At 42.8% G+C, this 24713-nt stretch overlaps 2 protein-coding genes across 2 annotated transcripts; one reads left to right on the top strand and one right to left on the bottom strand.

Annotated features, from left to right (window-relative positions):
• Positions 1-11277: 11277 nt before the first annotated feature.
• LOC127343214 (uncharacterized) lies at positions 11278-21472 on the top strand. The gene is made up of 10 exons (XM_071828311.1): positions 11278-11706; positions 13219-13262; positions 13576-13696; positions 13866-13944; positions 14059-14696; positions 16478-16754; positions 16830-17100; positions 18398-18544; positions 20257-20748; positions 20861-21472. The coding sequence occupies exons 1-10, from the start codon at positions 11511-11513 to the stop codon at positions 21140-21142; spliced, it is 2547 nt and encodes an 848-aa protein (XP_071684412.1). The 5' UTR covers positions 11278-11510; the 3' UTR covers positions 21143-21472.
• A 172-nt stretch (positions 21473-21644) lies between these two features.
• On the bottom strand, positions 21645-24348 carry LOC127343215 (pterin-4-alpha-carbinolamine dehydratase 2, mitochondrial). Its single transcript, XM_051369330.2, has 6 exons — positions 24175-24348; positions 23993-24041; positions 23632-23717; positions 23428-23551; positions 22783-22851; positions 21645-22023 (listed from the first exon to the last, which is right to left on the bottom strand). The coding sequence occupies exons 1-6, from the start codon at positions 24283-24285 to the stop codon at positions 21926-21928; spliced, it is 537 nt and encodes a 178-aa protein (XP_051225290.1). The 5' UTR covers positions 24286-24348; the 3' UTR covers positions 21645-21925.
• Positions 24349-24713: the final 365 nt, after the last annotated feature.

Here is a 24713-nt window from a genome sequence, read left to right as displayed (position 1 = left end):
TGAAGGTGACAGTGTGCATGCTATGTTAGTACTTGGTTTGGTTATGTTGATCTGTCGTGCACTCTAAGGTTATTTAAATATGAACATTGAATATTGTGGAGCTTGTTAACTCCGGCATTGAGGGTTCGTGTAATCCTACACAGTTAGTGGTGTTCATCATCCAACAAGAGAGTGTAGAGTCTAGCATTTATCTATTTATTCTGTTATGTGATCAATGTTGAGAGTGTCCACTAGTGAAAGTATGATCCCTAGGCCTTGTTCCTAAATACTATTATCGCTGCTTGTTTACTGTTCTATTGCATCTGTACTGTCCGCCAGCAAGCACTTTTCTGGTGCCATTGCTACTGCTCATATTTATTCATACCACCTGTATTTCATTATCTCTTCGCCAAACTAGTGCACCTATTAGGTGTGTTGGGGACACAAGAGACTTCTTGCTTTGTTGTTGCAGGATTGCTTGAGAGGGATATCTTTGACCTCTTCCTCCCTGAGATCGATAAACCTTGGGTGATCCACTTAAGGGAAACTTGCTGCTGTTCTACAAACCTCTGCTCTTGGAGGCCCAACACTGTCTACAAGAATAGAAGCTCCCGTAGACATCAAGCACTTTTCTGGCGCCGTTGCCGGGGAGGAAAGGTAAAAGGCACTCATACTCCTGCCTGTGTAACAAGATTTTTTCTGGCGCCATTGTGTTTGTGCTCGAAGCTATTTCCTTTAGATCCTGCAATTGCATCTTTTTGTTTCTTGTTTACACTAGTTAGGCATAATGGAAAACAACAAAAATATGAGAGATCTTTATGAACTTTATCTTGAATTAGGACATGATCTGTTTGAAGAGAGAATTAAAAAACCCATGGAATTTTATATGCATGCTAATGGGAATGTTATTAATATGAATGCTTTGAACACTATTGTTGCTAATGCTATGGAAAATTCTAAGCTTGGGGAAGCTGGTTTTGATGAGCATGATCTTTTTAGTCCACCAAGCATTGAGGAGAAAATTTACTTTGATAATACTTTACCTCCTATTTATGATGATTATAATGATAGTGGTCTTTTGGTGCCGCCTACTATGGAGAGTGAATTTGATTATGATTACAATATGCCTCCTATATTTGATGATAGCCACTTTGTTGAACTTGCTCCCACTACAACTAATAAAATTGATTATGCTTATGTGGAGAGTAATAATTTTACGCATGAGACTCATGATAAGAATACTTTATGTGATAGTTATATTTTTGAGTTTTCTCATGATGCTACTGGATATTATTATGAGATAGGAAAATATGGTTGTAGAAGTTTTCATGTTACTAAAACACCTCTCTATGTGCTGAAATTTTTGAAACTACACTTGTTTTATCTTCCTATGCTTGTTACTTTGCTCTTCATGAATTTGTTTATTTACAAGATTCCTTTTCATAGGAAGCATGTTAGACTTAAATGTGTTTTGAATTTTCCTCTTGATGCTCTCTTTTGCTTCAAATACTATTTCTTGCGAGTGCATCATCAAAACTGCTGAGCCCATCTTAATGGCTATAAAGAAAAAACTTCTTGGGAGATAACCCATGTGTTATTTTGCTACAGTACTTTGCTTTATATTTGTGTCTTGGAAGTTGTTTACTACTGTAGCAACCTCTCCTTATCTTAGTTTTGTATTTTGTTGTGCCAAGTAAAGTCGTTGATAGTAAGGTTCATACTAGATTTGGATTACTGCGCAGAAACAGATTTCTATGCTGTCACGAATCTGGGCAAAATTCTCTGTAGGTAACTCAGAAAATTATGCAAATTTACGTGAGTGATCCTCAGATATGTACGCAACTTTCATTCAATTTGAGTATTTTCATTTGAGCAAGTCTGGTGCCTCAATAAAATTCGTCAATACGAACTGTTCTGTTTTGACAGATTCTGCCTTTTATTTCGCATTGCATGTTTTGTTATGTTCGATGGATATTTCAATTCCATTGACTTTCAGTAGCTTTGTGCAATGTCCAGAAGTGTTAAGAATGATTATGTCACCTCTGAACATGTATATTTTGATTGTGCACTAACTCTCTAATGAGTTGTTTTGAGTTTGGTGTGGAGGAAGTTTTCAAGGATCAAGAGAGGGAGATGATACAACATGATCAAGGAGAGTGAAAGCTCTAAGCTTGGGGATGCCCCGGTGGTTCACCCCTGCATATATCAAGAAGACTCAAGCGTCTAAGCTTGGGGATGCCCAAGGCATCCCCTTCTTCATCGACAACATTATCAGGTTCCTCCCCTGAAACTATATTTTTATTCCATCACATCTTATGTGCTTTGCTTGGAGCGTCGGTTTGTTTTTGCTTTTTTGTTTTGTTTGAATAAAATGGATCCTAGCATTCTTTGTGTGGGAGAGAGACACGCTCCGCTGTAGCATATGGACAAGTATGTCCTTAGGCTCTGCTCATAATATTCATGGCGAAGTTTCTTCTTCGTTAAATTGTTATATGGTTGGAATTGGAAAATGATACATGTAGTAATTGCTAAAATGTCTTGGGTAATGTGATACTTGGCAATTGTTGTGCTCATGTTTAAGCTCTTGCATCATATACTTTGCACCCATTAATGAAGAAATACATAGAGCATGCTAAAATTTGGTTTGCATAATTGGTCTCTCTAAGGTCTAGATAATTTCTAGTATTGAGTTTGAACAACAAGGAAGACGGTGTAGAGTCTTATAATGTTTACAATATGTCTTTTATGTGAGTTTTGCTGCACTGCTTCATCCTTGTGTTTGTTTCAAATAACCTTGCTAGCCTAAGCCTTGTATCGAGAGGGAATACTTCTCATGCATCCAAAATCCCTGAGCCAACCACTATGCCATTTGTGTCCACCATACCTACCTACTACATGGTATTTCTCCGCCATTCCAAAGTAAATTGCTTGAGTGCTACCTTTAAACAATTCAAAATTTATTACCTCTGATTTGTGTCAATGTTTTATAGCTCATGAGGAAGTATGTGGTGTTTATCTTTCAATCTTGTTGGGCAACTTTCACCAATGGACTAGTGGCTTCATCCGCTTATCCAATAATTTTGCAAAAAGAGCTGGCAAAGGGATTCCCAGTCCCAAATTAATTAATCTAAATAGACACTCCTCCATGGTATGTGATTGTTGGACGACACCCGAAGGATTCGGTTAGCCATGGCTTGAGAAAGCAAAGGTGGGGAGGAGTGTCATCATAATAAAACTAAAATAAAAAGGCACTCCTTCATGGTATGAGATTGTTGGCAGGCACCCGAGGATTCGGTTAGCCATGGTTTGTGAAAGAAAGGTTGGAAGGAGTGCCACACAAAAATAAAATAAAATGGGAGCCGCTCTTTGAAGGTTTGTCTGGCAAGGGGGTTAGAGTGCCCACTACCATTCGTTGACAACAACAAACACCTCTCAAAACTTTACTTTTATGCTCTCTTTATGTTTTCAAAACCAAAGCTCTAGCACAAATATAGCAATTGATGCTTCCCTCTGTGAAGGGCCTTTCTTCTACTTTTATTGTTGAGTCAGTTCACCTATTTCTCTCCATCTCAAGAAGCAAACACTTGTGTGAACTGTGCATTGATTCCTACATACTTGCATATTGCACTTGTTATACTACTTTGCATTGGCAACTATCCATAAGATATACATGTTACAAGTTGAAAGCAACCGCTAAAACTTTATCTTCCTTTGTGTTGCTTCAATACCTTTACTTTGAATTATTGCTTTATGAGTTAACTCTTATGCAAGACTTATTGATGCTTGTCTTGAAAGTACTATTCATAAAAAGTCTTTGCTATATGATTCAATTGTTTACTCATTGCATTTACATTGTTTTGATCGCTGCATTCATTACATATGCTTACAATAGTATGATCAAGGTTATGATGGCATGTCACTCCAGAAATTATCTTTGTTATCGTTTACCTGCTCGGGACGAGCAGAAACTAAGCTTGGGGATGCTGATACGTCTCCGATGTATCGATAATTTCTTATGTTCCATGCCACATTATTGATGATAACTACATGTTCTATGCATACTTTATGTCATATTTATGCGTTTTCCGGAACTAACCTATTGACGAGATGCCGAAGGGCCAGTTGTTGTTTTCTGCTGTTTTTGGTTTCAAAAATCCTAGTAAGGAAATATTCTCGGAATCGGACGAAATCAACGCCCAGCATCTTAGAATCTCCGGAAGCATCCAGAACACCCGAGAGTCGCCAGAGGGGGGCCACATGCCCACCAGGAGGGTGGCCAGCGCGGCCTGGGGGTGGCCCGCGCCCCCCTATCTCCTCGTCGCCTCTTCGACCCTCTGACGCCGCCTCTTCGCCTATATAAAGGTCCTCGACCTAAAACCACGAGACGGAAAAGCCACGGTACGAGAAACCTTCCAGAGCCGCCGCCATCGCGAAGCCAAGATCTGGGGGACAGGAGTCTCTGTTCCGGCACGCCGCCGGGACGGGGAAGTGCCCCCGGAAGGCTTCTCCATCGACACCATCGCCATCTTCATCACCGCTGCTGTCTCCCATGAGGAGGGAGTAGTTCTCCATCGAGGCTCGGGGCTGTACCGGTAGCTATGTGGTTCATCTCTCTCCTATGTACTTCAATACAATAATCTCATGAGCTGCCTTACATGATTGAGATTCATATGATGATGCTTATAATCTAGATGTCATTATGCTAGTCAAGTGGATTTTACTTATGTGATCTCCGGAGACTCCTTGTCCGACGTGTGTAAAGGTGACAATGTGTGCACCGTGTGGGTCTCTTAGGCTATATTTCACAGAATACTTATTCACTGTTATGAATGGCATAGTGAAGTGCTTATTTATATCTCTTTATGATTGCAATGTGTTTTGTATCACAATTTATCTGTGTGCTACTCTAGCGATGTTATTAAAGTAGTTTATTCCTCCTGCACGGTGTAATGGTGACAGTGTGTGCATCGTGTTAGTACTTGGCGTAGGCTATGATTGTGATCTCTTGTAGATTATGAAGTTAACTATTGCTATGATGGTATTGATGTGATCTATGCCTCCTTTCGTAGCGTGAAGGTGACAGTGTGCATGCTATGTTAGTACTTGGTTTGGTTATGTTGATCTGTCGTGCACTCTAAGGTTATTTAAATATGAACATTGAATATTGTGGAGCTTGTTAACTCCGGCATTGAGGGTTCGTGTAATCCTACACAGTTAGTGGTGTTCATCATCCAACAAGAGAGTGTAGAGTCTAGCATTTATCTATTTATTCTGTTATGTGATCAATGTTGAGAGTGTCCACTAGTGAAAGTATGATCCCTAGGCCTTGTTCCTAAATACTATTATCGCTGCTTGTTTACTGTTCTACTGCATCTGTACTGTCCGCCAGCAAGCACTTTTCTGGTTCCATTGCTACTGCTCATATTTATTCATACCACCTGTATTTCACTATCTCTTCGCCAAACTAGTGCACCTATTAGGTGTGTTGGGAACACAAGAGACTTCTTGCTTTGTGGTTGCAGGGTTGCTTGAGAGGGATATCTTTGACCTCTTCCTCCCTGAGATCGATAAACCTTGGGTGATCCACTTAAGGGAAACTTGCTGCTGTTCTACAAACCTCTGCTCTTGGAGGCCCAACACTGTCTACAAGAATAGAAGCTCCCGTAGACATCACTCCTCGGGCGTGGGGGTCCATCGGGCTCATCTTTACCATTGAACAGATCACCGCGTTTTCTCCACGGGTGATCCAAGCGAAGCCACCTTCGAGCACATGGGTAGATGGCTTTCGAGGACCCGGGATCCCTTGGTAGTTGTAGATGCGGGGTCTCGTCCATGCACTTCACACAGCTGTTAAATCCGTGGCCGACCTGGGCAGATACATATGCGTAACCAGGATAGTCCGTGACCGTCGTGATCAACGCGGCTCTCATATCGAAATAAGTTCTAGTGTAGGCGTCCCACGTACGGGGTGGCGTCTTCCACAACGTGTCTAACTCCTCTTTCAGCAGCCCGAGATACAAATGCATGTCGACACCTGGTTGTTTCGGCCCCTGAATGAGAATACTCAGGTCTATGTACCTTTGCTTGGTGCACAGCCACGGGGGTAGGTTGTAAGGCCATACAAACACAGGCCAGGTGCTATGCGTGCTACTCTGGTTGCCGAACGGATTGAGTCCATCGGTGCTCATACCCAGCCTGATGTTCCTTGCGTCGCCCCCGAACCTAGGGAAGGCGATGTCCAATGCTTGCCACTGTCCAGCGTCTGAAGGGTGTGTCAGCATATAGCCCATCTCCGGATCTTCTTCGGGCTTCTGCCTTTCCGCGTGCCATTGCATGAGCTTTGCTTCCTTAGGGTCCACGAAATACCGCTGCAGACGAGGAGTGATAGGAAAGTACCATACCACTTTTCGAGGTACCTTCTTGTTCCCAACCTTGTACCGTCCGTGGCCACACACCGGACATGTGGTTCTGTCCTTGTACTCGCACCTATAAATCACACAATCATTAATGCAGGCGTGGTATTTTTCGTGCGGTAGGTCAAGGGGACACACGGCTTTCTTGGCCTCCTCGGTACTACTTGGCAATGTGTTCCCCTCCGGGAGACGATCGTGCCAGAATTTTAAGTTCTTGCTGAAGCTGGAATCGGTCCACTTGTTCCGCGTCTTCATCTACAGGTAATCAAGCGTTACATGCAAGCGCGTATCCCGCGGACGACACCCAGGAAAGATCGGAGTCATCCCGTCTTTCTCCATTTGCGACAGCTTGGCTCTCTCTCCAGCTGCAACTCTATCGTTGCTCGTCTCCTGGAGGAGAAGATCTTGAACATGAGAGTCCCGCAAGGCCGAAATTAGCGGGGTCGCGCCGAAATCTTCTTCTTCATCATTATGATCTTCTCCGCCGGCATCTTCTTCTTCATGATGATCTTCTCCGCCGACTTCTTCTTCATGATGATAGTCCCCGTCGGCATGATGATAGTCTTCTTCATGATGATAGTCATCTCGCTCGACATGGTCTTCATGCGCACCATTTGATGGGGCCGGCCGCGCCTGGTTGTCTTGCATGAAACCGCGCCTCGGCAGTGCTCCTCCGATTGTCCGAATCAGGGTTGATCCAGCGCTCGAGTTTGCATGATCGACACGGACATCTTATCTGGCGCCTATTGTTCCGAATCATGTCCTCCTTCGCGTCTATCTTGTATCTAGAGATTCGAGCGGAACTCATCGAGAGGACCATGCTTGCCTGCAAATGGTATACATAGAACAGGAAATTAGAACCGCAACAAATGCACACACATGCATGGGCCGTACCTCTCCTCAAGGTATTACATGGAGCGGAAAAATTCGGCATGACCTCTCCTCAAAGTAGGACATATGGGTAGTGCAAAATTTACCGAAACGGAAATGAATCAACATTTCGGCAAACATCCATGCACCACACCGGCACACACACAAGCGCTTCACATGCAACAAGCATCCATACACACGACGGTCACACAAGATCTACAAGCATATGCATGTCTCCTCCAAGCATATGTATGTCTCCTCCAACTACTCACCTTCTAGATTCGATACCGAGACGAGACCACGATCGATGAGTTCGAGAGGAGGAGAGAGTATGGAGAGCCTTCTCCTCAACTCCAATTAAGTATCAACCAAAGTAAGTGCAATAAATACCCAAGCAAGTGAAAAGTAGAGCCAAAATGGTATGAGAGAGAAGGGGGGGACGAGCTAGATGGAGGAAGAAGAATGGCTTGTGTAGTGTGGTAGGTGGGAGGTTGGCTCACTTTTGTATATCTGGTTCGCTAATTCTGTGGCGCACCGAACACAGTGCGCCACAGAATACCTTATTTCTGTGGCGCACCAGGCAAACTGCGCCACAGAATAGCTTATTTTTATGGCGCACTGTTGCCGTGCGCCACAGAATAGCTTATTTCTGTGGCGCACTGGGGTACGTGCGCCATAGAAATAGTAAAACCAATGATTGGGGGTGATAGGTTGTGGGGTCCACCAAGTTTTTGTGGCGCACGGTTCGCTGGTGCGCCACAAAATTAAGCTATTTCTGTGGCGCACCTTGCCTGGTGCGCCACAAAATAAATTTCTGTGACGCATTTTTCGAGGTGCGCCATAGAACTAAGCTCCACCTATAAGGGTTTTCCTACTAGTGATAAGTGATTTATATGATCTCATGGTCGAAAAGACTAGGTAACTATGTATCGAAAGCTTATAGCAAATGAACTTAATAACGTGATCTTATGCTACGCTTAATTGGGTGTGTCCATTACATCATTGACATAATGACATAACCTTGTTATTAATAACATCCAATGTTCATGATCATGAAACTATGATCATCTATTAATCAACAAGCTAGTTATACAAGAAGCTTACTAGGGACTCCTTGTTGTTTACATAACACACATGTATCAATGTTTCGGTTAATACAATTATAGCATGGTATGTAAACATTATCATAAACACAAAGGTATATTATAAAAACCATTTATTATTGCCTCTTGAGCATGTCTCCAACAGTATGAACCAGGGTGAAGCTAGAAATTAATTTTATCTGATGGTGTGAGATCTATGTCACTGATGTGGTCTTTACAAATAGTCATTAGTGCAGATTTAGCAAGGGGATTTCTAAAAATCACTAGTTGCAATGCTGCAGCTCCATCCCTAGTACGAACATTCATTATAATAAACCTAAGTTAATGTTTTAGACATTAATATATTTTTCTACTCCTACAAAATTTGTCGAGCTTGAAATAGTTTGACATGGAACAACATTGATTCTTCTGAAATAGAGCGAGTGTCATTTTTAATTCACTATTTATGCGGGTGCACGTGGGTTCTGGACCCAATACATTCTCTCATGGACTCTTTACGCTTTATTCTTTCTTGGACTCTATGGACTATGTAATTTGGTGTTTGACATGTTTGTGTAAATTTGTGTATTATCTGTTGTGGTAATAAATATATTAATTACCTGAAAGGCTCAACCTAAGTTTGCTAAGAAGTTAAGTGCACGAAACTCAAGCAAGTTCATGTCAGGAATACTCAACAAAATTCTAGGGTTAACCCCAAATCTTTACAAACTTGCCACGACAAGTTCACACACAAGATGCTATGCGGCGACACCTGACCATTTATAAGATGTCAAATCTTCAAGAGTAATAAAGAGATCATTTTGGATAAAATGTGCTCTTGTTTGCTACTCAAACTCACTTGCTCTCTCAAAGACTTTTATAAGAACAGGAAATAGAGAGAGGAACTTGGAAGGAAAGAATGAATCTCAAATCTAGAATTCAAACTCATCCTCTTAATGTATTTTCATAAAAAAGAGGGGGTGAAAAAGGAATAGATATCGGATTTTGAATTCAGCTCATGTCATTCAAGTCTCCAACCTTATCTCACAGGGCATGAGTCCTATAGCTAGGCTCCACCCACCAACTAGCCGTGTTACTAGCGTTTGCAAAGGTTATTTTTGTATTGGAAAAAAATTCTTGTATGGATAAAACTCAAACAGAGGGCTTCAGGCAAATGGGCTAAAAAAGCCAACATAAGCCAAATTTTCTCCAAATATGAGGGGCGGGGAGATAGCCTATTTCTAAGGCATTTATTCTTTAAAAGTCAATGGGTCAGGGGTGGTGCCCACCACTGAACTCAAATGTCCAGGCCGACTATCTTGGACCACCGTTATCTTCAACTGTTCTAGGTTTCAACCTGCTCTATCTTCTACCGACGTGGCCTTAAACCTTCGTTCTCTTCAACCGGTGTTGTCTTCATTCAATCTCGGTTATCAAATGTATACTTGTTCAACTTTGGAACCTTCAAACCGTCAAAAGAGCTTCTTGCTTCAAGGAGGTTTATGCATCTTGAGCTTCAAGCACGTCATGGAAGGTTCATGCTTCAGTCAAGCGGTTGCATGTTTTGTCTTTCAACTAGTGCATTCCTCAATGCTTCTTGAGGGTTTTCTTGAACGCTCCATAAGGGTTGTCTTCAACGTGGTTAAGCCTTATCTTTAGGAGCGTTAAGTGTGAGGAGCTTGTTCGTCGCCAAGGGGGCAGAAGGAGGGATGGGGTGTTAAGATCTGGTTCTCCAAGGGAAGACCATGGTGTTGCAACTTGTGAAATTCCTCAATGGCGGAAATCTTGTGTCGTTGTTATCCAAGGTCGATGTGACCACTCCGCGTTGTGGTGCTGCATGCACTGCAGCCCCTTCAACCTCCCCCGGCTGGCATGCCAATAAAGAGGCCCTTCAACGGCTCAGCTGTGGTGTCCTTCGTCGCACCGTCTCCAAGTGGTGTTGTCCTCGGTGATGGCGCGATGGTCGTGTTGTCGAGCTCGTCAACTTCAGTGGACAAGGATTGTATTGCTTTTTTTCAATCTGTAAGTAGGGTCCTTTGTGGAAATGTTGAGGGCTGGTTTGTACATCTTTTATTTTTCTGCGGTCCTCCTTGTAAACTGTATTCCCACCGTTTAATGCAGCTTGGACTCTTGGGATCCTTCCCTTGTTCAAAAAAAGTTTGAGGAGCGCTTATCGTCGGGCATAGTTAGCTTCTTCAGGAGAGCTTACCATCAGGCACACACAATGTTTTAGAAAAATTCATGTGTTTTTTCGCAATACGACCATATTACTTGCATTGCAAAATTCATGAGGGATTTAACATGCCATGCCAATCTATTCGTATGTTTTTTTTATTTCCACGTTCTAGGAACCCTATGAACCAAACAAAAGAAAGAGCCCAAAAGGGTGAGAAGGAATCTAACCAGATTCGGAAACTCTAACTACCTTGCCACTGCAGATCTACGGCTACTGCCTACCCAAATTCGTTCTGGTAAGATTCCATAGGAAACCAAAGAGATGAAAGAATCTCACTGACTCCCCAACTCGTACACTGGCCCAAAAAAGATCCGAAATGTTTTGCTAGTTTCGTACATGGATCAGACACTGACAGGACGGTCCGATCATCGTATGCCCGAGAATAACTCCAGAGCCAGGATAATCGTAACACCCAATGACACGTGGGGACAGGAATAAATTTGCCCCACATGGCAGCCTCATGTGTCTGACCCACAGATTCCCGTGCCACGTAACACCGAAGCACGAAGGCTGCAAAATGGGTCTGACCCACACGTCAGATTAAGATATTCATCTGCAGCCCCCGTCATCCACACCGCCGCGACAAGTGTACGCGGCGACGGATAGAGATTACTACAGAGGAAGAGAGAGAGAGCTTAGGCGAGGACAAAACCGGGAAATTAGTTTTTAATCCGTTTCTTTCTTTCTTTCTTTCTTCTTCCCGCACCGCATCGAGCTTATATAAAGGTAGGCGAGAGGGAGGGGGAGGAAGGTTTTGGAGTTTGGCCGCCGTTTGCGTCGTGGTAGCAGACGACCGAGCGCCGAAGCGGAGGAGGTGGAGGACGCGCTCCTGCTGCCGCTGCCGCGACGAGCCCAGGCGCCCCACGACAGTTTCCGGAGGAGGTGGGAGGGAGCTACTACTTTATTTGGCGGCGGTTCCGGGCGCCGAGGATGAGCGGCGGCGGCGGCGGAGGGGGAGGGGGAGGGCGGGGCGCGTCCGCGGCGGCGGGGCCGGTGCCGGCGTCCGCGAGGAAGCTGGTGCAGGGGCTCAAGGAGATCGTCAGCCGCCCCGACGCGGAGATCTACGCCGCGCTGCGGGACTGCGGCATGGACCCCGACGAGGCCGTCAGCCGGCTCCTCTCCCAAGGTCTCGCACCCGCTCCTCTTTTGCTGCACCCTTACTTTTATTTTTGTTTTGGTCCCGTTGGTAGGGCTGTGTCTGTGCGAAATGGATTAGAGGAACGCGCCTGCCTTCTTCTGGATTTACGGTGATCTGTTGCTGTGCTGATGGAGTTCCTCTCTCCGGAGGTGCTGCAGGGCTAGTAGCCGGTCTGTTACCAAGACGTGTTCCTCTCTCGAGTTCTTCTGTTGGGTCGGTGCACGCCTCTCGTTTAGGATGGGGCTGCACGCGCGCTCTGTGTGATCTGCTCGTGCGTGGATTTTTGTTGCTCTTGCTGTTATATTTTGATATTTTATTTACAGTACTGCATTTCAGAGCTCAGTTGATGAATCTTAGGGAACAGCAAGGTCGATTTCTTTACTGCCAACGCTAATGGATTAGGTCTTGGTTTGCTGCTGTTGGACTGTACTATGCTCCCAGTAGAATGTTGTTGTTAGTTAAGGGACATTTTACTAAGTACAGTAAGATTTTGCTGTTACATCCAAATAAAAGTCTTTCAACCAGCTATAATGCCTGAAAAGCCAATTACAGCCTAGATTGATGGAAAGAACCGGTGTTGACCTTTAACACTGAAGGAAGAAAAATCTTTAATTGGTGCAGAAAATGCTTAAAGCAAAGTCTCCAGGAAATTGTGATGGAGCACCAGAGAGAGAGATAGAGCTGGGGTTGTCTTTGGATCGTATGCGCTTTCATGATGCCCAGGTCTCATCCAACAGGACTTGGGGTCTAATAATCTAATCCTTTGTTTGATGTGGAATTTAGGTTAAGAGAAAGCCATGATATCATATAAGCGCGTTAACAACATCAGAGATCCAAGTTATCACGCAGGTTGCCAAACTTGGATCTTCTCACATGAAAGACAGTCTTTGGGAAAGATGGATTCTTTCATTTGAATTGGCAAATGATCGAAGCGATGTGGTTTTGCCCCCTTTGATCTTCACTGCTCCTTACTTTTATATCCTTTATGTGATGCAGAATTTAGATGACCTTGCACAGGTCTTGTCGACTTAGTTTGCTTTTGGAACGATGCTTAATGTGTTCCTTTTTTCCTTTTGCAATTATGTGGGTTTTGCTTTAAAGGGGGTTACTCTTGTGTTTGAACACTCCATGAATATAAGTTCAGATTTCCATTCAACTTCAAGCTGTATCTGCTGACTATGTGCTTATGAAGCTTATAGAAGAGCTTAACCTGGCCATCCCTTGTCATTCAGTTAAATGAGATTCTAGCTACCCTGCATGCAAGTCTCACTTTTCCTCATAAGCTTTACAAAATTATGAACTCAGGGTACCTCTCACAGAGATTGACAAGGGATGGTAGTAAGGATCATACCAAATTATGAACACTAGGATAACCTATTTAAAGGGACCATTAGTGATAGTATTTTCGCAAACAATAGCACTGGGATTGATGATGTTATTCCGTGGACTCAATAGTCCTCTTATGTACGTCATCTCACATATTGCCCATCTTTTTTCCAGATACTTTTCAAGAGGTAAAGAACAAGCGCGATAAGAAAAAGGAGGTCAGTTAATTATTATATTGAACTTCTATTTGTGCCACTAGCAAATTGCTAGCTATTTTTACTATAGTCCTCCCAGCTCTTCAAAATAAAAAAAAGGCTTGCAGCTAACCTACTGTTGAATATATAATTTCATTTACTAGGATGAACGAAAGCAATAACAATTGTTCAGTATATCACACATTTAATTAGTTTACTGGTGTAGAGCCTTCTGTGTTACAAACTTCACATATCCAACTCATTCCCTAATTGCTGATTTACTATGCCGTGCTTTAGTCTTGAGAACTTACATCAGTGTTTACTGAATTTCACACAGGTGAATAAAGGCACACCTGAGCCTAGACCCCGAGGAACAAATAACTCAAGTCGTGCCACTAGAGGTGGCACAGATCGTGCTAACCGAAGCAGTTCAGTTCAGTCTGTATCGAGTGGAGCTGGTAAGAAAAAATAATGTTTGTTTCCATGATTTTTGTTGTGAAGTGTATAAGTAGATTATACTGCCCTTTCCATCAGTTTGGACTTTTGGTTGTGTTGGCTAGTGCATGAGCTTGACAATTTTCACATTTGTCTAAAATCTATTTCTCACATTTATTTCTGTCAAACCAGATAACATGGCTTCTAGGTCATCAATATTGGGGCCTGGTGTTCCATCAACCAATTCCAGTCAGAAGCTAACAGTTCCAAGGTAATGAGGTTGAAGATGTAGAAGTTTATGCTCGTTCTGTTTGCATAAGAAGTTTCCACATTTATCTGTGTTTTTTTGGTAAATACGTTTTTTTTTTTGCTTTCTATGCTGCAGTTCCTTTGTAAGCAAGGATGCGGTTCCTGATGTATCATTTGGCGCACTGCAACCATCATCAGGGTTCCAGCAAAATTGGTGCGGGGTGCCTGGTCAGATGTCAATGGCTGATATAGTTAAAATGGGCAGACCGCAAGGAAGATCTTCTAGCAAGCCTACGGCCAAAACAGACAAAGCATTTGCTCATCAAAATCCATCATTATCAAAGGAAGCAAACCTAAACTCAAAACAGTCTGCAAGCAGAGCCCTTCCGACAACGTTTGACCAGAGATTTCCAGCTCTTCCAGATCATATTCCTCAAGTTTTGAATTCTAGTCATGCTTCTGCTGACAGCCACCAGACACATGAGAATGTTTGGTTTCCTCAGGATGAACTACCATCACAAAGACAATTCACAGCCCCTGAACCATCTGGTGACCCATCATTATCTGCGGCATCATTCGAGTCACCTGTGCTGGTTGATCCTGCTGAACTGCACGAAAAGTCTCACGCAGAAGATAACACCTCGTCTGGAATGCAAACAACAATACCTTCCGGGAGACACTTGGAAGTTCTTCACGACAATAGTCAATTCATTGATGGATTATTGCAGAACTCAAGCACATATCAATCTCAAATGCATTCCTATGATGATGAAGGTTAGTAAAATCTTAAAATGCTGATCTTGTGGCCTGTGCAACTTCATTTTCTGGTTATGCGTCTTAGAAGTCAAATACCAATGTGTTCATATTTTCTGTCATAAAGTGGACGCTCATATTTATTTTCAGACGATGCATAATAAAGCAAACCATCACAGTATGTCCTTGTGAGGAAACATTGTTTTGTTATCTGATAAGTGGTAGCTGTCCTTGGAAGGGTCGAAACTTTCCTCCAACTGGATAGTCTGGTGCTTGGTACCCCCATTCCCGACCAGCCAACCACCTAATGTGCTTTGAACACCAAGTGCATATTTGTGTTATAGTAACTTTGAAGTTTGATACATCAATAGTGCCGCACATTATAAATGGAAGTTTGATTCTGGAACACTGAAAATGCACGGGTATACTCTTAGATGCCACAGACACTTTTTTCCTCGCCTCAAGATTGATGGTTTTGGAGTTACCACTGTAGTACATGGAATGACTCTGGTTTTATGGGTTCTCAGATAGATATTGTATGTTTTGGCAAGATCATGTTTTCGAATACTATCCAGGATCATCTGGCATCTTTAAGTATGTACCATGTGACTAACTATAGTCTTAAATAGGAATTTACACGACCTTATCCCAACTCTGTTGTGCTTTCAAGTATGAATTGATTAATCTTGCAACGTTGTTTTAACTTTCAAGTGTACCAAAGAACATCACCTTTCATTATTTAAGTTTTAACTGTTTAGGTGTTTTTACGGTTTCAATATCAAACTTAATAATTTACTCTAGTATTACCATCTTATTTTCTCCAAATGTTATCAATTATTACTAACATTTCAGAGTAGATGCATTGACACAAGAACATTTATCTGCCAATATTATTTGTAACTTGTTTGAAGATACTAGTCTAATCTTCAATTGCGTACATACGATTAAACTTCTAACTGTATTAATATACTCTGACCTGTACACAGATGTTCTATATGTTGTGGTAACTCTTTGCCAGTGGTGAACATTTGTGCACCAGTACAACTTGTAACTTGTTTCAGGATACTACAATTTTCCATTGCATACATAATTTTAAAACTTTTTTTAAGGCAGGTAAGATTAGAGAGAAAAGTTACAGATAGGTTAGTTGTGTTAATATGCTCGTACCTGTATACTCAAATGTTATGTATGTTGTGCCAATATTTTACCAGCGGGATGAGCAATTATCCTGTTAGGGATAGTTTGACCAAGACCCATATCTCTAACAGCGCTACTCACACTCATTCATGGAAGCCGTTGTTTTGCAAAAATTGCTTTGCGTAATTATTGCCCTGCTGGCTTTTAGTTTCCTCTATGTATGGCCTCTGTTGCTGTCTCTGTGTGCTACCGATACAAGTGAAATATTGCTTTGTATTTTTTTCTATGTTCATTCAATAAATATTACTACCTCCATTCCACTGAATAAGGCTTATATTCTTTTTCCAAAAGTCAAACTACGTAAAGTTTGACCAAGTTGTTAGAAAAAAATCATTAATATGAATAATCCAAAATCAGCACTGTTAGATACATCATAAAATATATTTTCATATGATATCTATTTAATATCATAGTTCTTGATAGTTTTTCCTAAAAGTATGGTCAAACTTTACTTAGGTTGACTTCTCAAAATAAATATAGGCCTTACTCATTGGAGCGGAGGGAGTATGTTAATGCCATGTCCTTATTGCCTTGAGCACTTCTTTTAATTACTTACGCCTATACATAATTATTAATATAAAATCTGATGACACAATCGTTTGCAGTTGAGGTTTGTGATGTGGATGTGGAATCAGCTGCGACAAACTTTCAGCATCTAAGGCTGCAAAACGAAGATCCAGCTGTAGCTAATTCTAGCGATGATAATCCAGCGGTTATAATCCCTGATCATCTACAACTTGAAAATACCGACTGTGCACATCTAAGCTTTGGTAGTTTTGAATCTGGTGCCTTCTCTGGGTTGCTTCCATCTAAGGTCCCTAAATATGGTGCGGAAGAGGTGCCTATCCCAGATGAGCAATCAGTTGATCAAATAGACGGCAGGTTATTTTTTTTTCCCTGCTATGTTCGCTATTCATGACAACAAATGCAACTTGTCTTATGACACCTTTCTTACAGGAATCAAGATTACGATGACAGTGGTGCTCTACATTCATCAGCAAATGAGGATGTTGAGGCCAGAATTGGTACCAACACGGAGAATATTGATGTCCCTTCAGTTTCACAGCCAGATATACTGATACAAGGTGCTCTGGATGTATCTGGTCTTCAGTATAACCCGCCATCAGTTTCAGATCATGTGTATCAGAACACAACACAGCCAAGTATAGTGGAGAGTCAACAAGGAAACACACAAGCACAAGATCTTTCTCATTTTTCAAGCTTCCTGGTATAGTTTTTTCCCCAGATATTAGATCACTCATCACATATTTTAGAGGTAGTTTGGGACTTGCTGAAGTTGTATAACTAGCTTGTTATTGAGGTTTATTAGAGCACACATGTAATCTACAAATGTTTCAAAAGGTTCTTTTTTCTTCGTAGACAAATGAGTCGCAAATTGACCCCCTCCCCATCCTCTCTGCTAAATTGAAGGTTAATTTCTAGTGGTGGAATGTCATAATCTCGTTTGCCCCACTGTTTTTCCCCTATTTTAGTGTTTGTTTGACCCACTTTTCCTTACTTTTATGGCTAGTTTTTAACAGCAGATAATGAAATAAGCATGGCGCAGCACAGTTCAGCAACTGCATACCGAGCCTTAGACATGAAGCCAGATTTTTGCCCGTACAAACATAGTGCATCTCAATTAATGTAAATTATAGCGAAAACTCACTTTGTAGCTCGGGCTATACATTGCTTGTTTTAAAAACAAAATCGAAATCGGTATTTCCATATTTCAAAATTTTGTGAAAAAAAATCTGGCTGTAGCTAATTATGTATTGCACAATCGTGCAAAGTTTCAATCCAAAAATCGTCGTAATCTGGGCTACACAAAAGTAACAAATTCTGACAGTTTTGGGAATTTTGAAAACGTGTACTGTTCACTATTCTCAGATCTATACTTTTGTCATTTTTATATAGACCAGGTCACAACGTATTTCGTGCTGAAATTCTACAGACTTGTGGTATATATCACCAACTACATGCAGATTTATTTTCGATTTTTTTTGAAACTTAAAAAATATGATTTTCAAAATTTACATGAAAACGAGCTACATGTAGGTCGTCCTCTAAAAAGCTGCACTCAACCATATAAAAATATGATATGAAGAATCTACCTTGGTGCCAAATTTTGACACATTATTCCATATAATGATAGCTTTATGTACTACTGAAATAGTAGAGCTAGAGCTACTGTATCCCTAATGGGAGTATATAATGATGTATAATTTGTGGCTGCTTGGGAAACATTGTTTAACCTAAGATGTTCAATTTTTTGTTGCATGCTGCTCTGATTATGTCTTTATTTACTCCTTGATTGTGCTGATTCCTGAACAGTGTGACTGTTAATATCTGAAGGTGGCTGAAAAAGCCTGAAATTATCAATCCTCTACAACTAAGCATCGAATTTCTTACAGTAATGCGTGGGATGGGATAGTATATGTTTGTTGTTATATCTTTCTGCTTATTTTAAGATGTTCTTTTTTTGGCTTTATTGTCCTAATTTTCTTTCTGTCCCATTCTTACAGCAAGCAAATCCTATGCAAAACAACTTTGTGGGGTCAAATCTTACCCCTCACCGGGATTTTGACTTTTCACCGTTTCTCTCGCCACAGTCGGCTATGAAATACAACCCAGCTGTGCCAACTACCAGCTACCCGATCTCCATGCAAGAGGTAATTCCAATCTTGGCACTGCTTCTACTTTTATGTTAGTTTGCTTGTTCTGAAGTAAGGCAGATTGTGACAGTTAAAGTTCAGAGGTCGAGAAAGAAGTCCCGCTCTTATTTTGAACAAAATTGAACGGATATGATAGGGGTAAGCATCCCTTTTTTGTGAAACTTCATGACTTCATCAAAATATTTTGTCAGGTATAAGCATAATATCCTGGTTAAACCTGAGCATAATTTGGTCTCAAACCGTCTAAACTGTGACGCCAACCCGCACCGCACCGGACACGCGGTTTGTGTCGGTGTCGCTCTTACAAACCGTCCAAGCCGCAATAGAAAAAACCTTAGCTGGTTTGAGCTGGTTTGGGACGGGTTCCAACCAGCTAAACTGACCAAATCCTCCCGCATGGAACGCATCTCACCACGGCACGGCGGTAGGCGGAGGCTGAGGGCGCGGCGGTCGGTGGAGGCTGAGGGCGCCGGCGGTCGGCGGAGGCTGCCAGAGGCGACGGATACGGGCAGGAACCACCGACGAGGGCGTCCGTGTCACTTCTGGCCTGGCGCGCTCAATCGGAGCCCACGCCGGCGGCGAGTCACAGAGACGAGGCGGGACACGGCGGTGGAGTCAGAGGTGGGATCGTCGAGGTGCCAGGCCAGGACGCGCCCCGCTCCCAGGCCCGTTCGATTTCCTCGTCCCGGATCCGCGGGCGTGCAGCGGGCGGCGTGTGGAGGAGGCGTCCGCCATGACGGCGCGTCACAGCTCGTTTCCGGCCGCCTCCAGCCTCTCTGACCTCGAAAGACGAACGGCTGGCAACGGGGCGGTGCGACCGGCAACAGGGCGATGAACTGAGGTGACACTAGTACTTGACTGCGCTCGGGGAGCATGGAGAACTTTGCGAGCTGCATTGGCGGAAGCAGAGGGCGCCACCGATGCTTGCTCTGGCGGGCTGGCGGCCTCGCGCCATCACCCGCAGTGGAGGGCCCCAACGGTGGCGCCGGCCATGAGGCCAGCTCGGCGGCACCGGCCGCAAGAATGAGCGACTGCAGCGAGTGTGTTCAGAAACTAGCGATGAAGAGATCAAGCTGGTGCCAAACCGTTCACACCGTCAAACCAATCCAGACCACACCACCGTATCATTTTTATGTGAATGGTCTAAACCAAACTGACCTAGTTGGAACCGCAGCCAACGGTCTGGGTTCAGAAAACTGTACAAACCGGGTTAAACCGCATTTGCCCAGGGTTGATTCCTGGTTGATAAATTCCCAACGGATTGGCGTTAGATCATAACTGGAAGGTTATCCATATCATTTTGCATATTCTTCTATTCTCTGCAACATAAAGGAGCAGCTCTTATTATCAAGTGAATAGAGGTGTTCAAGAAGTGAGGAGGAAAAAGCACTATGGATGTGACTGTCTGTCATGCCTCATGACGCCTCCAATACAATTTGGAGAGTCTGGTTAGGTAATTGTTGACGTTCACATGACCACTAAGTACTTGTGGACTTGTGGCCACCTTATAGACCCTTCTACTCCATAAATTGCATCATGTTTATACATTATGCTTATAGTGTGGGAAGTGTCAGTGATTAGCGCCTAAGTTTTGTGTTAGTATGATGGATTATTCTCATTTTAAGATGGTGTTAGTTAACATTGAGGTGCTGGTGTTTCAACTTCTGTTCTTACTTCTGAATTTCAGTTTTTCTTGAATATTTTTGCAGAGTTTGAGTCAAGGGGGTTTCTCCAACACTCGGTCTACACAAAATTTTCCCAGTACAAGCATTCCATCAGGACTACCTCACCCTCAGCAGTTGCCTGTACATCCATATCCTCAGCCAGCTCTACCACTGGGGCCTTTCGCCAGTTTGGTTGGATATCCATACTTGCCTCAGAACTTCTATGTACCACCACCAACCTTCCAGCAAGCGTATGCAAGTAATGGACCTTTCCAGCAATCTGGCGGTGGTGATGCTGCCGTGCCTGAATCTGCTATGAAATACTCAATGCCGCAATACAAGAGCAGCCTTCCTGCTACAAGCGTACCGCAACATTCACCCGTAGTCTCTGGTTATGGAGGCTTTGGAAGTTCAAGTAATATTCCGAATTTCGGGCAAAACCAGAGTGCCCCCTCCCCTGCTGCAACAATGGGGACTGATGAAGCTTTAAGCGCACAGTTCAAAGAGGCCAATCACTACATGGCCCTACAGCAGCAGGTAAATGGTGCTACATTCTTTCAAGCTTCTGAAATTCTGGTGCGCTTGATTTGTATCATTGAGGGTTTGCTCATTTCATTTTGAGGTGTTTATCATCTGTGACTCTTTTCAGAGTGACAACTCCGCGATGTGGCTTCATGGAGCTGCTGGTTCAAGAGCCGTTTCAGCTGTTCCACCTGGTAACTGCTACGGTTTCCAGGGTCAGAGCGCGCAGGGTGGCTTCCGCCAAGCGCAGCAGCCCTCTCAATACGGTGGTCTTGGGTACCCTAGTTTCTACCAGTCGCAGGCTGGCTTGCCACAGGAGCTCCCGCAGAACCCTGCCGAGGGACGCTTGAACAGCTCCCAGACTGCCCCGTCTCAGCCATCACACCAGATGTGGCAACACAGCTACTAAGATCTAGGTCTTGCGTTTCTGTGGAGGTCTCTTTTACACTGTCAGGCTATCTGCGTGCCTTGGCATGCGCCATGAAGCGAGCAGAGTAGCTGAGCTGTCAGTGTTGAGCTCCAAGAAGGTCCGAGAAGAGGAGGACGATGTGTTCCATATAGTTTCTGAGTATGCTTGTTTTTCCTTCTTTATGTTCTATTTTTCACTTGTTGCGTGTGTTTCGGAACTAGTTTCAGCGTGTCAGTGAGTTATACTTGATTAGTGAGCTATTGTCTTGTAACAGTAAAGTACTAACTTATCTAACAGAGCTGCTGCTTATACAAGGTTTTGTTCTTCTCATTCTGCATGTTGCTACGCCCCTGCTAATCTCAAACAACATGACCATGAAGTCATAACCCTGCTGGGATGTTACAGAACGTGCTCATAATTTTCACTTCTTTTTTGTGAAGCGATTTGCTAAAGCGACCATTTTCACTAAATAAGGATAGTGGAACGCAACTGAGCAATTCCATGATTTTAAGGCATTTTTCTTGCTCAATTTACTGGGCAACAACTGAAATCCCAGTCAAACTAGTGAATACATTCATAAGATACACACAAATATCAGACAAATCACATCACCCAGAACAGATAAATCTGATCACATGTGAAACTCACCGTCAAAGTGGCTGAAATTTGGTTCTGGAGCGCATATACAATCCTCATAGAAAATATAAACGAAATCTCTTGGGTCTCCACACGTTAAAAGTTCAAAAAGAGTATGCAGACAAGGGTTATTTGCTTGATCCAGAATCACTCATGGGTAGTAGCTTTTTCCTTGCTCAAAATGCTTTCTAGCTTGAGTTCATTGATCTTTGCAACAAGGATGAAGTCGTTATCTGTCAAACCTCCTGCGACCACAACAAAGAAACTTATAAACAAGCGCCATGGTGAGCCCTTAGCACGGATTCACCATGATAAACCTATGATACTTAATGTCTTCACTCAGTTTCTTAAAATTTGCCATTAGGCAGCAGGCACCTAAGTACATAACAAATTTGCATGATCCAAAGAATTACAACTAACATATTAAGTAACTTTATCAATATATTAACAAAATTCATAACCATACAAGGAATTTTTGAAGCATAAAAGGCGGCAGTTTTTGAACATGGTTTTCGGCTTGCATCTTAAAATTGGGTCATATCGTATTGCTTCACCGGTCAGGATTCACAAAACAGCAAATGAATAACTAGTACCCATTACTGTTAGGTCAAAATAAATAGTACAGCAAACAATTTGGTTTTCCAGTCCCAGGGATTTAGGCCCAGTTCTTTTGATGGCTTAAAAAGTAAGCTGCCCTCTTCCTATCTTCTCTCATAAGCTGCCCAGCTTATAACTTGGGGCTTCCAAACTAGTTACCCATAACTAATTCAGAAGCTCCAAGTAATAAGCTGGGTGGCTTATATGAGAACCTGGGGAGAAGGAGGTTTACTTTTTAAAGCCGGCAAAAGAACTGGACCTTCGTACAAGTACTCCAGTTTTGAAAGAAAGATTTGGCTAAACTATAACAAGCAAAATTCTAGGAGGGAAATGTGAAATTTAATTGGACTAAACCACCAGATGGAAATAAAAATAGATTAGCCGAAATAACCATATGAAACACTTACTGACTGAGTGAGTCCAAACGTCAATTTTCACATTATTCCAACCGACAAGATGAAGATCTGGGTGGTGACCTGGGAAAACATAACCATTTAAACATTTGTTGGATTCTGATGGATTACAAAATGTTATGACCAATTTCACTAGTATTTTCCTTTAGAAGTGTAAAAAAAAATCTCTTATGGTGGTAAATATAACTGCAGCATGTAACTGGCCAAATGCAGGTATGCAACACAGAAATTAATAAATACCAAAGTTTGAACAAACATAGTTGATTGTGACACCATGAGTATGAGGGGAAATATATCTTGTGAAGCCTGTAGTCATTCATTTATCACATAACCAGTTAGGAGAATTTCCTAGGTTTGAGAGGGCTGGGTAGCTATGGTGTCTATTATGTGGAAATCAGTTTGGAACAGAAAAAAAAAATCACTGGGAAAAGTGAAGATACTGACATACTGAATATATAACAATTAGCAGCACATCGACTTGTTATGGTCTGTAATGTGTCAATGATATTCTTAAATTCCAATTACAAACAGGAAGTCAATCAATCATCACAAACTTTCCATCCGAACATTTTTGAAAAAAAAAGAATATTGACCACTGAGACAATGTGAATATGAACAACAGAGCAAAAGAAAGGATACCTTCTTCCTCAGCAATAGCAGCAACAAGCTGAAAGAACTCAAGCCCTTTTACAAAATTCTTCACCTTCCATGCTCTGTGTAATTTCAGAATTTCACCTTCAGTTTTTAGTTCCCAACCAGTCACCTGTTTGTAAGGGGTCATCAGTCACTGGAATAGCACTGGTCTTAATCAAGTTTTTCGCTATACAAGCATAAGAGAGAGACCTGTTCCAGCGACTTGTTAGCAGAATCTTCTGACATGGCATGTAAATCCTTTGAATTGCATGGGACACAGCTCTTTGTGGATAATTCTGAAACAACAGAAGTGCATAAATTAACTAGACAGGCAGTATGGGTTAACTAGACAGGCAGTGATCAAGGGCAGCAGTATAAGTGTGGGCTCCTGCTCTTGTAGATGCACACATGGCGTCAGACTCGGAAGCGCACACCAGGAGATGGCATATAATATGATAAAAGAGACACAAATTCATAAGCAGGGACGCATAAATTTGTTTGATGCGCACAACCAGGAGCAAGGAGACCTAGGCTGGGAGAGATTTAAAACGAACGGGGGTATACAGCTCACCAACTTTAGCAGCGGCCTCCTTCCCACTGGTGCTCATCTCCAGATGCGGCTGCAATCATTGGGGCACCGTGAGGAGGCATATAGTATAAACTTCGTTTCTCCCCCCTGTTAGGGACGCGTAGAGATGGAACAAGCAAGGTGGGGGATGAATGGAGACGAGTCGGAAAGTTAGGGTTTCGTACGACGCTGGAGGACGACGAGGCGCAGAAGATGGCGGCACCAACGGCGGCGGGGGCGGTCACCGGCACACGGCGGTGGATCCTGACGAACCTATGCAGCAGCAGAGCCGCCATGTTGAGGGCGTGGGCCTGTTGGTGAAGCGACCAGAATTGACTGGAGGTTGCGCCGTCGGGACTGGGAGGCCCAAGTAAACTTGGGCTAACTAGACAATATTCCCTTCGTTTGATGTATTTTTAGGCTTTGTTCTAAATCAAAGGGTTCCACGTTTGACCAATTTCATAGCAAATTTTTTGTAACACTAAATTAATATCACTACATACATTTTATACTATACTAATTTCATGTAATAAATCTCTACTATAACGTTTGGATGCGACCGTGCACTACTAGAAAAAGGTGTATATGCTCTGAGCTACCGCCGACGAGCCAAATAAGTGGTCCACCGGCGCCAGTGATGCTCAAATATCACCGGTGGATAGGAAATATGGTGCGTATGGGGTAAGGGTCGCCCAGGTCCCTGCCAAGGCAACGCCATGCCCCT

This window comes from Lolium perenne, chromosome 3 (assembly GCF_019359855.2).
Source record: "Lolium perenne isolate Kyuss_39 chromosome 3, Kyuss_2.0, whole genome shotgun sequence".
NCBI classification, from domain to species: domain Eukaryota; kingdom Viridiplantae; phylum Streptophyta; class Magnoliopsida; order Poales; family Poaceae; genus Lolium; species Lolium perenne.
The sequence above is the reverse complement of the archived record's forward strand: the minus strand, read 5'-3'. Positions and strand labels throughout refer to the sequence as shown.